We start from the raw sequence: 16576 nt of genomic DNA on the forward strand, positions 1-16576 counted from the left end.
AAAAGTACAATGCAATTGAATTATTGTGCTATTGCTACTTTTTGGATGTCAGAGAATTTTCTTCTGGTATACAATTAAACACTTTCCGAACTTGAACATTCTGACCAACTGCTCCAATTCCAAACATCCAACTTCTCAATATACTGCATAAAAAAATTCTTTAGTCCTGCCATAATTCATCTTACTGATTAACTGAATGTTACTCACATGCACATTTCATAAATAAAAATCAACCTCAACTAGTGACAAAATCTTATTATAATACATACAAGGTTGTCCCCTAATAATGACATTGTTTAACTGTAGCCAAGCACATTACCTTGAAATAAACCAGTATAAGAAATACTTTGAAGTTTTCTAAGTTTTTCATCTTCACTTGATATATTAAACAACCTAAACAAAACAGTGGCAAACCAAATGCCTAAGTACATGGAAAAACAGCCATTTCAGACTCATCACAGACTCAATCCCAGTGGGGAAAGAAACTGCCAGACGATAGCTAGTCAAAACTTCTCCGAAAGTAAAAGCAAAATCAATGTAATGGGTGCAGATAACTCAGGAAAACATGAAAAATACACATACACGTGCATATGTGTATAATATATCTTCTAATCTAATTAAAGAGAAACATGGTAATTAGCATACGACCGCTACCCTTCCCATTGGCTAATCAGGGTGATATGCAAATTAACTGCCAACCAAGATGGTGGCCGGCAGCCAGGCAGCTTAAAGCGAACATGAGGCTTGCTTCCTTCAGTTAAGGAGGACTCCAACATTCCCCGCCTGCGCTGCCGGCCTCTGAGCTGGCAGTTTGAAACTTTGTAACAAATATAGAAGCTAAACAAAACCCCAGAAACCAGCTTTCAGACGGCTGGATCTCAGAGCTGGAGTTATACATTGTTTCGATTATAGAACGCAAACAAACCAGATACCTGCTTTCAGCAGCGGAAGCCTCAGAGCTAGAGCCAGAGCTAAAGCTGGCCCAGAATAAAATTTAAAAAAGAGAAAAAAAAGGAGCAGTTGGGAGCTTCAGTCAACAACCGCCAGCCTGAAAGCAGCCCTCAGCCCCTCACCCAGACTGGCCAGGCACCCCAGTGGGGACCCCCACCCTGAAGGGTGTGTGACCAGCTGCAAACAGCCATCATCCCCTCATCCAGGCTGGCCAGGCACCCCAGTGGGGACCCCCACCCTTATCCAGGACACCCTTCAGGGCAAACCAGCCGGCCCCCACCCATGCACCAGGCCTCTATCCTATACAGTAAAAGGGCAATATGCCTCCCAGCACCGGGATCAGCGGAGCCGCAAGGCCTCCTGGCACCCGATCAGTGTGACGGGGCAGCGCCCAAACCCCCTGATCTGCCCTGCTCTGTGTGTGACAGGCGGTGGCGCCACAACCTCCCCATCGACCCTGCCTTGAGTGTGACAGGGGGTGGTGCCCCAACTCCCCAATCGGCCCTGCTCTGAGCCCGACGAGGGGCTGCACCTAGGGATTGGGCCTGCCCTCTGCCACCTGGGAGCAGGCCTAAGCCAGCAGGTCGTTATCTCCTGAGGGGTCCCAGACTGCGAGAGGGCACAGGCCAGGCTGAGGGACCCCCCCCGGAACCCCCCCCCTCCCCTCCCCAGTGCACAAATTTTTGTGCGCCGGGCCCCTAGTGTATGTATATCCAGAGATTTCAGCACTTAGTATTTCATGGAAAAAGCTGAATCTCTGTCTAAATATCAAAATTAACAGCATGATTAATTTGCATTACATATTTTTGTTTTAATTTTAGGGAGTTTTGTCCTTATTTTTATAAATATATGCATACTAAAGTAGCTTATAAAAGCATAACACCAGCTATGTAAGTTTGCTATAATGAACTCTGACTTGTCCTCCTATAATTTACATTTTTCTACTTAACCACCCTTTTCCATACAAATAAGCTTTTGGGCCCTGGCCAGAGTTGCTCAGTAGTTAAAGCATCGGCCCCAGCACTGAAGGGTCGAGGGCTTGATTCCCTGTCAAGGGCAAGTGCCTGCGTTACGGGTTCACTCCCCACCCTCGGTGGGGCACATGCAGGAGGCAACCAGTCACTGTGTCTCTCTCACATTGATGTTTCTCTCCCCCTACCCCTCACTCTCTCTGACAAGCAATGGAAAAAATATCCTCACGAGAGGATTAACAAAACCAAAAAATAAGCTTTCAGTTTCTTTAATATTCTTTAGGAAAATATTTTTCCTTCCCTGTCATAGAATAAGATTATGTGATTACATTCAGTGTGTTTTAAGTGAAATAGAAGAAAAAAAAACTCTTTAAAGGCAAACTTCTTAACACCATACTATGTCAATCCAGAATTCCACTTGACATGTAAAACTGAAAACCATTAAAGCATTTTGCCTATTTACCATTTTAAGGAATAAACTACCATTCCAACAAATTGCTTTGATATGTCATGAACTTACCTGGTTAGTTAGAGGTTGCTGAATCTGGTCAGAATAAGATAAGGCAGAAACCTGCTGGTCACTTATGTTTGGCTGGCGACGGTCACTGTACTGATGTGAATGGGGCATCTGTCCAGCCATCTGAAGGCCAGCAGCATGGAATGAAAATGACGGTGCAAGCCGAACAGATGAAGGTTTGCATGCTGAAGTCTCTCCTCCTGCAAGAAGACAAGGGAGGGTTGGTGACAGGATGTACTCGGACCTCTCTGATAGTTCTTTAAATGAGTACTTCAGGGTGTTCAATGACATTAAAAACCTCTAAAACTACAAACGATGTATCACTCAACACAACAGTTTTAGTATAAAATACAGTAATCAAATGAGTATCTATAAATCTGTATTAAGAGAAAAATCTTAGTTTTTTTAATAAAGCAATAGGAATAATCTTTAATATTTATTTTCACATATGAGATTTTCATCAACTGAGAACCGTAAGTTATGTAAATAGTGCCTCGTTCTGAAGGGCCTCTCCAATGGATGGGGCTCCTGAGAAACCAATTCAAAAGAACACGGCTAAGATGCTGCTTTGCCCCTGGCAGGTGTGTGGCAATCAATATCCGCAGCAGCGCCCAAACCAGGTGAAAGATTTGTTCTCATGGTGCTCACCACTGCACAGGTAATTAAAGGGTGAGCATAATACACAAAAACGACTCCACGGAATGCTGATTTCTCTGGACTCTTCCTAAGAGAACCTAGACCTGGCAAACTTATCACAATGAATGATCAATCATTATCCCACAGGTAGGCTAGGACCATCCATGATCATGATGTTTATTGTAGAAATGAACGAGAAACATTTTGGGTCTCTAAAAGTATTTGGCAGCTAACTAATAAAAGTTACTTAAAGAGGGGGAAAAAAACCTTCTTATATTCAAGCAAACTTGCTATCACAGACTGAAGCCTAAAGGCAAAGGTAAAACCCTGGTCAGCAAACTCTGGACCAGCACACTTGTGCTTGTCTGCCTGAATAAACCAGCCATCTCCCACCACGACAGAACACTGGCCAGCACCAGGGTACTTTTCCTGAAGTCTGCATTTCTTGAGACTTACAACAGCATTGGCCCAAGAGCGACGAGCACGGATTCTAAGCCACGCAGTTTGAAACTTCAGCTCCACATTTACCTAGTCCTCTAGGTTTGTTGTGAAGTTTAAATGAGATACCTATACACCTAATTTCCAGATAATGACAATATCTACCTCAAAAGGCTGTGGTGAAGGTTAAGTGTTTTATTTAATACATGTAAAGTACTGAGAACAGCTCTGGCAATTCCTGAATGGCTCCATATCAGCTGCAATTACAGTGCTGTACAGTAAAGGAAGATGAGACAGTGCCCCTTCCAGCGGAGCACTCAATCTCTACATGAATGCTCACAGACGCTATACACTGAGGAAAACAAAGCCTGATCTTTCCCCAGCGTAAGTTTCACTCCTATTTCCTCCCACAGTGGGTGACCTGTCTCCCGCCCAGGCCACAAGACTCAAAGCTCTGGGAGTCTGCTAGTCTTCTCCATCGGCCACCTCAAGCAAACAGCCACCCAATCTTGCTGATTCCACCTCCCATAGAACACTCCAATATAACCTTCCCATAGAAGACATCAACACCACCTCTTCCTTTCATCTCCATTACCCTATGCCTCGCTTAGATGACTAAATAGATTCCTAACAGTTATTCGTGTTTACTATGCCCATCTGCAAATTGGCATTTCTTCAATAACACGACTAGTGACTTTCTAAAATGCAAATCTCAATCTCCCACCCCATGAACTTGACTACCACCTGCCTTAGTACTTACTGCTTTTAGACCTTAGCTTGTCTCCCTCCACTACAGCATCAGGGGCTTGGCTGACCCATAGTACATAATAAATATCTGCTGAATACGTAAGATGACAATGTAACTGTGGTGGTAGACGAGATAACTTTTCTAAACATTTCGTTACTCATTACAAAAAATACTCAATATAATTATGTGGAGCAACTTTGTTCAGTTTAAAAAAAAATCAGAAATTTATCCTAAGGAAGTGACTGATAATGTGCACAAAGATAGTAAGAAAAAAATGTTTATCTTAGCACTGTTTCTAACAGCAAAAAACTGGAAACCTACATGTCAAATAATGGGGGGAAAGGAGGCTTTAAATCTGCATTGTAAAAAAAAGGGGGAAGGGGGCTTATAAATAGCTCTTATAAGTAAACAGTAAAAAGACTGAGGCCCTGAATGGTAAATAACTTAACCACTCTGGATCTTAGTTTCCTTATCTATGAAGCAGATGTATTATAACACTAACCCTAATCCCTGAGGTTTGTTATGAAGTTTAAATGGACACCACAAGTAGACATGCAGAATAGAACCTGGTATATAAAAAGCACTGTTTAAAATATTACTTCTGTTTCTATTATCAATGCCATTATTATATACCATAAACTTATCTATATATGTAAAAGCCCAGCAACTAGAACAGCACAATGACCACAACAACCAGAATGACCGGTGGCTATGACATGCACTGCAGCAGCTAACCAGCCTGATCCAGGCCCCAAATCAACCCCTACCTGTGTGTAATTCGTGCACCAGGCCTCCAGTTTATTATAATACTAAGACCCGGTGCACGAAATTTGTACATGGGTGTGGTCCCTAGGACTGGCCAACAATCAAGCACAAGCGTCTGCCATGGAAGGGCAGGTCCCAGCTGACCTTTGTGCCCTGGGCAGCACCAGGGCCCCTGTGCCCCCATTCGCACCCCCACCCCCCTCCGCCTGAGTCCCCACGTGGAGATGCAGTAAACATGGCTGGCCTGGCGCCACCCGCTCACCTGCTCCACCATCCCACCACAGTCCTGCTCTCGTGGGGGCCCATAGGGGCCAGCATTGCCCGCCATGTTCCACACCACCCCCTGGTAATCAGTGCACATCATAGCAAGCAGTGAACTCCCGATCAAACAATTTGCATATTAGGCTTTTATTATATAGGACAAGAGGCCTGGTGCATGAAATTTGTGCATGGGTGAGGTCACTAGTCCTGGCTGGCGATCAGGGCCTACCAGGCTGTCTCGCCCAGTCCCAATCAGGGCTGGGCCGGCCGGGGCCTGCCAGCTGCCGGACAAGGGGAGGGGCAAGGGAGGGACTGCGGGATGTTCGCTGGTCGGGGAAGGGACCAGGGAAGGTTGGCTGGCCATGAGAGGTTGGCTATGGGAGAGCACTGACCACCAGGGGGCAGCTCCTGCATTGAGCGTCTGCCCCCTGGTGGTCAGTGCGCATCATAGCGACTGGTCGACTTGTCGTTCCAGTTGTTCGGTCATAACAGTCACTTAGGCTTTGATAGATAGATAGATAGATAGATAGGCCCGGTGCACAACATTCATGCATGGGGGTGTAGTGGGGGGTCCTCAGCTCACCCTTTTACAGTCTGGGAGACCTCGGGGGATGTCCGACTGCTGGCTTAGGCCCGCCAGCAGTCAGACATCCTTAGCGCTGCGGCGAAGGTGGGCCGCTGTGCTCACCAGCCATCAGTCTCGCTTGTGGCTGAGCAGTGCTCCTGTGGGAGCGCACTGACCACCACCAGGGGGCAGCTCCTGTGTTGAGCATCTGCCCCCTGGTGGTCAGTGCGCATCGTAGTGACCGGTCAATCCGCCATTCAGTCGATTTGCATATTACCCTTTTATTATATAGGACTAGAGGCCCAATGCACAAAATTCATGCAAGGGGCTTGGCCCTCGCAGCCGCGGCAGCTTGCCTTGGCCCTCACAGCCCCGGCTTCATCCAGAAGGTCGTTCGGCTGTCTGGTCTAATTAGCATATTACGCTTTTATTATTATAAATATATATATAGATGCAGAAAAAGTGCAAAAGTCATTAGTACATAACAAACAATTGTCATCAATTGAGCCTGTGTGTCAAGAAAAAAAAAGAATGGCCATCATCCCTGCAACGCCTCCCCACACTACTCAATGACCCTTCCCAATCAATCCAAATTCCCTCTTCCCCAAAGTTAGTATCTTGATCTCCAAAACCAGATCCGTTTTAACTTTATATAAATTGGTCTCTACACTTAATGACATGTTCATAGGCTGGTTTGTTCATTATCATTACTTTATAGTATCCAATTATTTGAACATATGACAATTTGTTTATCCATTCTACTTTTGATTGACATTTGGATTATTTCCACTTCAGAGTTAGTATGAATACTGCCACTAGGAAGACTTAAGTGTCTTTGGTATACACAGAGATGCTGTTCTGTTGTTTTTCCAGTTTTTTAAAAATTCAATCTGTTTTTCCACTAGTTTATGAAAATTACCTCTGCTCCACTCTTACACCAATACTTGAATCATCAGCCTTTCTAATTTCAGTCATTACAGGAGATGTGTAGTGCCCACTGAGATTTTAACTTGTATTTTTCTGGTGACTATGAGCATCTTTTCATTTATTTACTGGCCATTTGGATATCCACTTATGTGAAATGCCTATTAAGACTTTCTTTACCATTTTTCTATCAAAAAAATTTTTCACAAAATTTCTAAAATTAAAAAGTTTCTATTTTTAAACATGTTAGATGTGAGCATCTTATTGCTTAGAGATGATCTGCATCATCATTCTCTTAATGGTGTTTTTCAATTAACACAATCTCTTAACACTTTTGCTTTAGAATTAGAACTTTTGGTGTCTGATTAAATCTTTCCTTACGCCAGAGACATGAAAAAATTCTGTTTTCTTCTACAAGTCGGATTTTACCATTCACATCTAGATGGGCAATGCTCTTGAATTTTATTTCCCCCAAAAATAAACATCCAATTGATCCCAAAGCAATGATTAAAAAAACAAACTTTCCCCACTGCTCTGCAATGCCAGCTTTGTCATAAATCACATGTCCATACTTGCTTGGATCTGTTTCTGGATTCTCTATTCTGTTCTACTGGATACAGACTTAACTAGATTTCTTAGATCTTTGTACAAAAACCAGACACTGTCTAAATTATGATCGTTTTAGAAGTTTTAATATTTAGTAGAGAATTTTATTCTTTAAGAATGTTTCAGCTATTCTTATCCCTTTGCATGTCCATGTATGTTTTAGAATCATCTCATCAAAAACAAATGAACCCATGTTGGGATTTTGGTTGCACTTACATTGTCTCTACTGAACAGCACTGTTCATCAGAATTTTCTGCCATGATGGGTTGATCTGCATTATCTAATAAGTAGCTACTAGCACTACTGGGCACTTTAAACCGTTTTATTTTTTCCTTCCTAATCCTTATTCTTCCCTTTCCCTTATTCCACTTGCTGGGACCTCTAGAACAGTGTTAGAAGAAGAGAGAAGCACCACTGTCTCTGTCCCAACCTCAGAGAGAAAGCTTTCAACATTTCTCCAGTACTGTGGTTGCTGTAGGTTTTTGATTGATAACCGTTTTCAGAGTAATGATGTTCCCTTCTAGTCCTAGTTTGCCAAAAACTCTTCCCCACAAATGGATACTGAATTTTATTAAATGCTTTTTCTGCATCCAATGAAATGACATGAGTTTTCAGATTTACTGCTAATGTGATGAAAAACATTGACTGAGTTGTGAATGTTGAACCACCTTTGGATTCCTGGTTATCCTTTTGTGGTAGATTTACTAGCGAAACCATGTGGACCTGGAGTTTTCTTTGAAGATTTTTCAATTAAAAGTTATTATTTATATAATAGAACTATTCAGGTTTTGTATTTCCTGGTGTCTGTTTTAGTAAGTTGTATTTTTTTAATAGTATGTCTACTTCATCTAAATTTCAAATATACTAGCATCAAGTTCTTCATAGTATCCTTTCATAAGCATTTTGATCTAGGAAGGTATAATTGTAGTGATATCCCTTTTCAACTCAAGATTGGTTAATGAGGCCTTCTCGTTCTTTGTGATCAGTCTAATGAAAGGTTTATTAATTATCCTCTTATATGTTGTTTCTATTTCTGCTCTCATCTTGTTCTATCAGTTAGCAAGAGAGGTGTATTGTAAATCTCCCATTTCAGTTATGTTATTAGATTACATACATTTAGAGTTATACCTTTCAGATGAAAAAATTCTGCTCCTCTCTATTTCCAATAATGTTTTTTACTCTGTCTGAAATTAGTATAGCTACACCAAATTTTCTATTAATCTTTGCATGGTATATCTTATTTTCAACCTTTCTATCTCCTTATATTTTAGGTTTATCTCTTGTAAACAACATGTAGTTGTGTTTAATTTATATCTGAACACTAATAACTTTTCTATGTCCCTTTCTTATTTTCTACTAGATTGAAACTTTAATCTCCCTGAATACAAATTACTTTATTTTTACTTATTTTGTACATTACACTATCAATTATGTATCCTCCTCAACTCATAAAATCAAATTACTTCTTTAATTTGTAATACCATTGTTGACTTGTATATTTACACACACACACGCACACACGATCACAAGACCTCTAATCAACCATCCAGCATGAGTAGAATCACACTCAAGATACATCTGAAGGGACAGATGGGTAATTTTGTGATTCCCAGATAGCTATCAAAGAATTACAAAGAAATTGTTAGCTTCTGCTTGATTATTGTTATTACTATCCTCTTAAATACTTCATGTTCTGAACCTAGAACCAGTCGACTACATGCATTAAATTCAACAAGCCTTTACTGTGATAATACTATGACACTGGTTACTGGGGTGCCAATGACACTCATGATCTATAACAGCACTTCTCAAACTTTAATGTACTTACAAATCTCCTTTCAATCTTGTTAAAAGTGGAGATTCTGCTTCAGGAGATCTAAGGTAGGGCTTGAATCTACATTTCTAACATGCCACCAGAGGATACCACCGATGCTTTGAGTAGTACCTAAACTACAATTTAATGGCTCACCTTAATAAAAGAAAGCCACTTTCCAGCTAATACAAGTAACAGATAACCCAAAGATATGCTGTATTCTGACTATACCATACACTACAGGGCTTTTCCTCCCAATAGATTACCTTCCTAGACTCAAGGGCTTCTGCTTTGTTTTTTAAAACTAATGCACATTCCCGCGCATAAGGCTGATATGCCAAATGAAAAATAAAATTTTCTTTTTCAAATCTGCTGTAGATAATCTGAATATGGGTTAACAAGAAATAACTGTTTTTCACTTGTGGGACGGCTTTCTCTCTTTAGGTAAGAGTCCAAGACAAACTAATACAGAAATTTCTTGTCAACCTGATTTTATTAATTAAGCAAATCACATGATTTGTATGTATTCTTCCTAAAGTTTCCATCTTCCCTTTTAATTCAAATGTTAATAAGAAAAAAAAACTCAGTTCATCCTATAATAGGGATGAAGATAAAGTATTAGGTTGAAAGTGCTGATATTAGAACTACTACAAAATTACAATTTTATATGGTTTAACCTGCTATCTACCATATTATATGTCTTATTCATCTAAACTTAAAACTAGCTCATCAGTACTAATAATATATTACTTACCCAGAGAATATATCACAATACATGTAGCAATATCAGATATTGTAATTTAATAATGAACTTATAATATTTAATTCAAAACTTTCTTCAAAATCATTACTTAGAGTTCAATTCCAAAATAATACTTTAAAGTGCTGCCAAACAGTACAAAAGGCAAGCTGGAAAAAAGAATATGCATGTGGGTCCTATCTACTTTTTCATATCCTGTATGAATCTGTTTTACCACGGGCACATTTCTGTAACTTTTTAAAAGTTCGTAAAAATTGTGTTGGGCCCTAGCTGATTTGGCTAAGTGGATAAAGCATTGGCCTAAGGACTGAAGGGTCCCAGGTTCGATTCCGATCAAGGGCATGTGCCTGGGTTGCTGGCTCAATCCCCAGTAGGGGGCGTGCCGGAGGCAGCAGATCAATGAATCTCTCTAATCATTGATGTTTCTCTCTCCGCTCCCCCTTCTCCCTCTCCCTTCCTCTCTGAAATCAATACACACACGTGTGTGTATTTTTTTTAATTGTGCTGGTAAATAAATAGTTTACTAAAAAATGAAGTAGCTTTCTCACTCTATTCAAGTTACTATATTTTACTAAGAAACTATAGTAAGTAAAGACCATACCACTAATAGAGATTAGCAATGATTCCACAGAGAAACATTTCATGAACAGATCTGAGAGAGTGGAAGATGGTGGGTAAGACTCAAAAACGCGGTAGTAGCCCTAACCGGTTTGGCTCAGTGGATAGAGCGTCAGCCTGCAGACTCAAGGGTCCCAGGTTCAATTCCGGTCAAGGGCATGTACCTTGGTTGCGGGCACATTCCCAGTAGGGAGTGTGCAGGAGGCAGCTGATCGATGTTTCGCTCTCATCGATGTTTCTAACTCTCTATCCCTCTCCCTTCCTCTCTGTAAAAAATCAATAAAATATATTTTTAAAAAAAATAAAGTTAAAAAAAACAAAATGCTGTAGTAGACAGAGGAACTGTCAACTAGAAAAGCCTAGAGAAGACCATTGGTCTGGTTAACACCCACATGTAACTCCGCTTACAGGCAACTTGAATTTCTTTTTGTTATTAATATGTTAATTGGGAACCACCCTTGTGACAGTATAAACCCACATTAGATTTTAAAGAGAAAGAACAATATTAAGAAAAATAAAAATAATTCAAGTTAATTAAACTATGACATCCAAAATGTGGAAACTTTTATGAGGTCAAGCTTCTGGGACAGAATCCCATAAGAAATGGAGGAAGAAGGTGGGGGACAAGCTTATGTGGGAAGCACCCTGCAACAAGACCTACTCTAAAGGAAACAGAGAAAGTGTTAAAGGAATATGCAATCGTGCTTTTCATGGTGGCTGGAAATTAAGGTCCACAATCAAGAGGGGAACTGAATTTAAGTCCATGAGTAACTTTTGTTCCTCATGATATCATTAATCAGTACCAAAAACAGTGCCTGGCAAATGGCCTGCATTCAATAAATATTTGTTCAATGAAACAATAAACTGAATCCATCAGTAATATTTAGAATGTGAAGAAATGGTTGAGAAAGAAAGGGAGTGAGCTGAAGGGGGTAAGAATGAAAGAAATATTTTAAAAATGAGGGCTCATGAGCTAGAAATAAAGAAATCTAATCATAGCACAGGCAAGAGCTACTGCTTAACAGTCTCTCTTACTCATTTTTATATCCCAAACACATAGCACAGTGCCTGGCTCCACAAGTTTTAAATAAATGTAAATGACTCTGTAAATTATCTAATGGTAAGGACAAAATGAACTGATTTCTTATTAACTTCTAGTTAGGGGCCAATACATGTCACTACAGAATACGTGAGTTCTCTCTCTCTCTCTCTCTCTCTCTCACACACACACACACACACACACACACACACACACACACAATGAGGCAGTCAGCCAAATCACTGAAAACCAACAATAAAGAAAAACATTGTAAAAGCAGCCAGAGGGGGGAAAAGTACCCAATGACATACAGGAGAACCACTGACTTCTCGTAAGAAACCACACACACACACTAAAGTACCAGATTTAAAATGATAGAGGAAAAAGACCTGTAATCTACAATTCTATATCCAGTTAAAACATCCTTGAAAAATGAAGGCAAACACTTTTTAAGACAAATGAAAGTGCAAAAATTTGTCAACAGCATACTTATACTCAGAAAATGAATATAGTTTAGAGAAGGAAGGTGATTCGAGATAGAAACTGAGATCTACACAAAGGAATAACGACCACCAGAAATGGTAAATATGTAGATAAACAGTAAAAAAAAAAGTTATCTTGTCAATATTTTTAATAACTATTTAAAGCAAAATTAATATTGTATTGTGAAGTTTGTAACATACAAAAGTAAAACATGTGACAACCAGAGAGGTAAAATGAAAATACTTCACAGTACAACTTAAGGATGCCTGTGATAAGCCCTCAAGCAACCACTAAGATTAGATAGAAGATAGATAGATAGATGATAGATAGATAGATAGATAGATAGATAGATAGATAGATAGATAGATGGATGGATGATAGGGACAGACCAACTAACGAGCCACTGGAGGAGACAAAGTAGAACACTAACTGTACTTGGGAACTAAAAAGAACATCTTGATACTTTGAGACCAGCATACATATGCATGCATTTTAGTCACACTATTTAACAAGCACCCATTCTGTTTGAGGTGCTATACTATCCTCATCAACTACATTATAAGAACATCTTCCTGAACCTTATAACAAATGAGTGCTTAACCCTTTCAATTATAAAAGACAAACCAAATTCTTACAGCTGAAATTAGAGGTCAAGAACTTATTTTTAGTCATAGCATCTGGAACAAAAGAAAAAGACTAAAACAGTCACCCAAGATATAGCTGCTGGATTCCACAAATTATTATACTTTACACAGTATAGCATGTAATATGGGTAAATTTATTATTTTCCCCAACATTCTAAAATTGTTACCTATTTTTAATTAGTAAAAATAAGTAAAGCAGATAATACTACCTGATATTTCATAAGCAGTCATGAAAACTTCAAGTGGAAAATCTTTTTTATAGTGTCCATAATAAAAAAATGTTTACTCATTACTAAAGCCATTTAAATAAAAAATTTCCCCATTTAGTAGAAAACAAGGTGCCAAGAAGCTTTGAGACATTAATTTCTATGAGGGGCGGGGGGAGGCTTTCCTTTATTAAGGTGAGCCATTAAATTATAGTTTAGGTGCTACTTGGTCTGTTTCGCCCAACGTTTTTTAAAAAAACCTTTTCCCTCTACCCCAGGCAAAGAGCAGAACCATACACATACTCCTGATTCATTCTTAGTTCTACTGAGACAGCTGTTAAACATACAAGATATATTTAAATCCAGTTAAGTACTTGGGTACCTATATTGAATTGCAGCATAATACTTAAAATTATCCAATGAGGCAATCGTTTGGCTTTGTGATTCCAATTAAAAACAGTATATTTACAGGGATTTTCCATTACAGAATGCCCAAAAGGCAAGATATTCACCTGACCAGACACTTTGAAGTTAAGCATTAAGCAAATTTTAACTGTTCAAGAGAAGTTATAAAATTTAATAATATAAAAACAGTAACCCTTCACTAAAAGTATATTTATATAGCAAATATACACATCATTTCAGAGCTCAGAATTAGTTTTCCTTCTTCCATACCTGTGCAAAAGTGGTTAAAATTTGCATCTCAGTCTATACCAAATGAAAATAGTCTGGAAAATGTTACTGTCCAAAGTATTATACAATATCCTTAATCTCTAACAACACAATTACAAACACTAAGATCTGCCCCGCTCTGGGAAAGAATCAGGCAAAAGATGCAACTGATATGTAATACGGGTTGCAACAGGAGAAGCCACAACCAGTGATCAATTAGGGGCTTATTTCAACAGTCCAAGCAAAGGATCGAGAGAGCCTTTCAGAGGTTAATGTGGAGGAAGAAAAGGAAAGAGACCTATGAACACACACTGTGAGGAAGAGTTATCCGGACTTGAAAACTTGTTTAAATATGGAAGATGAGAGCCGACCTGGATTCAAAAATGACTCAGAAGTTTGGAGCCTAGGTGACTTGGAAAAACAGTGGTGACATTAGTCAGAAAAGGGCAGAGTAGAATGATGGTATCTCCTTAAATGCATTATGACTTGAACTTCGAAGACTGCCTCTGAGTATAACTCAGCAGTTTTCATTTACCAAACATATGACAATTAAAACTTGGTTGAAAACAGAAAGGAAAAGGTGCAAGGACAATAAAAAGAAAAGGAAAGGGTGTGGAGAAGAAAAAGAAACCTGCCGGGAAGCGGAAGCCCAGGCTCTGGTCTAAGCTCAGTAACCACTGGACACTGGGGAAAACATGCCACCTTCCCAAATAACCCCATGACACACAGAGGGGGTGCCTCTATGCACTTGGGGCTCTTCAAATTATATGTAACCACTGTCCCCTCTCCCTCACCTGCAAAGCATTGTTTGGGGAGGGAGCCTTTTGACAAGTATAACTAAACTGCTCTGCATTCTCAGGCAGAAAAAGAAGGTGAACACACCTGAATAACCATCTCCACAGTCACTTTAAACTTGACATGATCCCTTTTAATTGGCTTTATGGAGTGATTCGTGGGAAGGGCAGCATCCCATCTAGCAACTAGAAATGCGTTCCCTGACATCAGATTGCCTGACAAGACCACAACCAGCATTGGAAGGCTGTCTCAAAAGCAAGGGTCTCCCATTTCCTAACAAGCTCAATATTACATCTCTATCCATATACATGAGGCATTCATCCCAACACAGCCAAAAGCCTACCACCTTCCTCAACACCAGTGCCTCTGCCAGCATCAGATTCCCTTTAAAGTCACCTAGGTTCCCCAGAGCACATAATAGGAATGTCTAGGTCTTTTTGAGATACAACACTTTTGAATGCCTGTATGATACTGTAACTGGATATTTTATCCCAAGTAACAATGATATAAAAACAAGTCAATATTGGAACAGCTGATGTCTTCCATGAATCCTATGGGTATATTCATGATTACAATACTTAAAAAAAAAAAAAAGTCTGTAAAAGTTTTATTTACAACATCAACACCTAAAAATGTGAGGTCATAATTTCAAAATCTGTTCAATTTCTCTGCCTCAATTTGTACAAATTCATTACACCAAGTGACTGCCACAGCATCCCATACTACTATTATAAGCGGTTCTCCTCCTTGTCTATGTATCATCCTCAAACAGACCTTAGTTATTCAGAGTAAAGTAACAGACAGCACACCCCATAACTTGAGACACTACGTAAAAGACTGTTTACGACTCAAATATGTATATTAAGGACTGAGGGATAATTTGGGAAAATAATCTGTCTTTTGATTGTACAATATGTAATTTTCAAAATTCCAAATATAATCATAAAGCTAAAAATCATATTCAATTGTTTTTAATACAGAAAATACTTATTTTTCTAATTGAATGACACATGCCAGTAACACTTCTTTCCACTTCCCACCTAAGAAGACATCTAATTTTAAAAAAAGAAAAATGTTTTTGGCTCTCCCTCCTAGGAGCACACCCCTCCTCCCCCATCTTTACCCGCCTCTCCCCCGCTTCTTCCCCACCAGGGTGTTTTCCTTACCTCTCTTCCCGAAGCTCCAAGGGCCCTCCTTTTGTCTCTGTAACTTGTTTCCTAAGTTCATTTCTTCTACCACTCACTTCTACGTCTTTGATTTTCTAAATAAACTTTCTCTTATAAAAAATGTTTTTAGTTGAGATATAAGTGACATAGCATTATGTTAATTTCATGTGTACAAATAATGCTTTGATCTGTTCTTTTTTAAAGTCACTAGGAAATCAATGCTGTGCCTTAGACCTGATAGGCACTAGTCATAGGTGGCTACTGAGAGCTTGGAATAGTTAGCTGGAATTGAGGGAAGGACTGATCTTACTTGTTTGAGTATTCTAACTACAAATGCAAAGGCTACAGCAGACAATGAATGAATGAACGGGTGAATGAAGCAGAGAGTGATTCCTGAATCCCGCCCACAGCACTCTCACCCCCTTTCTAGTCTGAATGAGCTAACTCCTCATGAGCTGCTTGCATTCCCACTCACCCACTGAACAGCAGGAAGGCCAGGATGTCTTACTCATCTCTTTTATGCCAGCACAAAAGCACTCAATAAATATTTATTCAATGAGTGAGTGGATGAGCAGATATTAACAGACATCAAGTTCTCCACCTCAATTTACAGAGGGACAGCAGCAACCTAGAGAGATTTAATAACTTGTCCAAAAAGGTGAGTGGCAAAAAAATCAAGACTAAAACATAGTTTTCTATCTCACAACAGAACATGGGAACTTTCATCCTGATAAAAAGGTCCTAAAGTAGTTGTTTGTCATTTTTTGGTCACTTGGTATCTCTGGACACTCATTTAGGTTTGGGAAAATCGTGAAAGACCCAAAAAAAAAAAAAAAAAAAAAAGCCATGCCCCCTACTATAAAAGCCAAAGAGTAACAAAAAAATCACTCTTCCTTTCGCCTGGTAAACTAGGGTTTTGCTAAAAACCAAAGTTTGAACAGTCAAGTGTGTTTGCTCAGAGTCTATGATCTCGAAGGTGCAGGAACAGTGACAGCCAT

General features: G+C 39.5%; 1 protein-coding gene across 4 annotated transcripts in view; it reads right to left on the reverse strand.

Annotated features, from left to right (window-relative positions):
* DYRK1A (dual specificity tyrosine phosphorylation regulated kinase 1A) overlaps nucleotides 1-16576 on the reverse strand; it is a 126531-nt gene that overhangs the window by 35182 nt on the left and 74773 nt on the right. For all 4 annotated transcript variants that reach the window (XM_070407200.1, XM_070407201.1, XM_070407199.1 and 1 more), the window contains exon 3: nucleotides 2443-2639. In XM_070407200.1, the coding sequence (XP_070263301.1) occupies nucleotides 2443-2639 (197 nt within the window). The remainder of the gene's footprint in view (nucleotides 1-2442; nucleotides 2640-16576) is intronic.

Source organism: Myotis yumanensis, unplaced genomic scaffold (assembly GCF_028538775.1).
Source record: "Myotis yumanensis isolate MYYU_CA2020_CCGP unplaced genomic scaffold, mMyoYum1.0.hap1 SCAF_2, whole genome shotgun sequence".
NCBI classification, from domain to species: Eukaryota; Metazoa; Chordata; class Mammalia; order Chiroptera; family Vespertilionidae; genus Myotis; species Myotis yumanensis.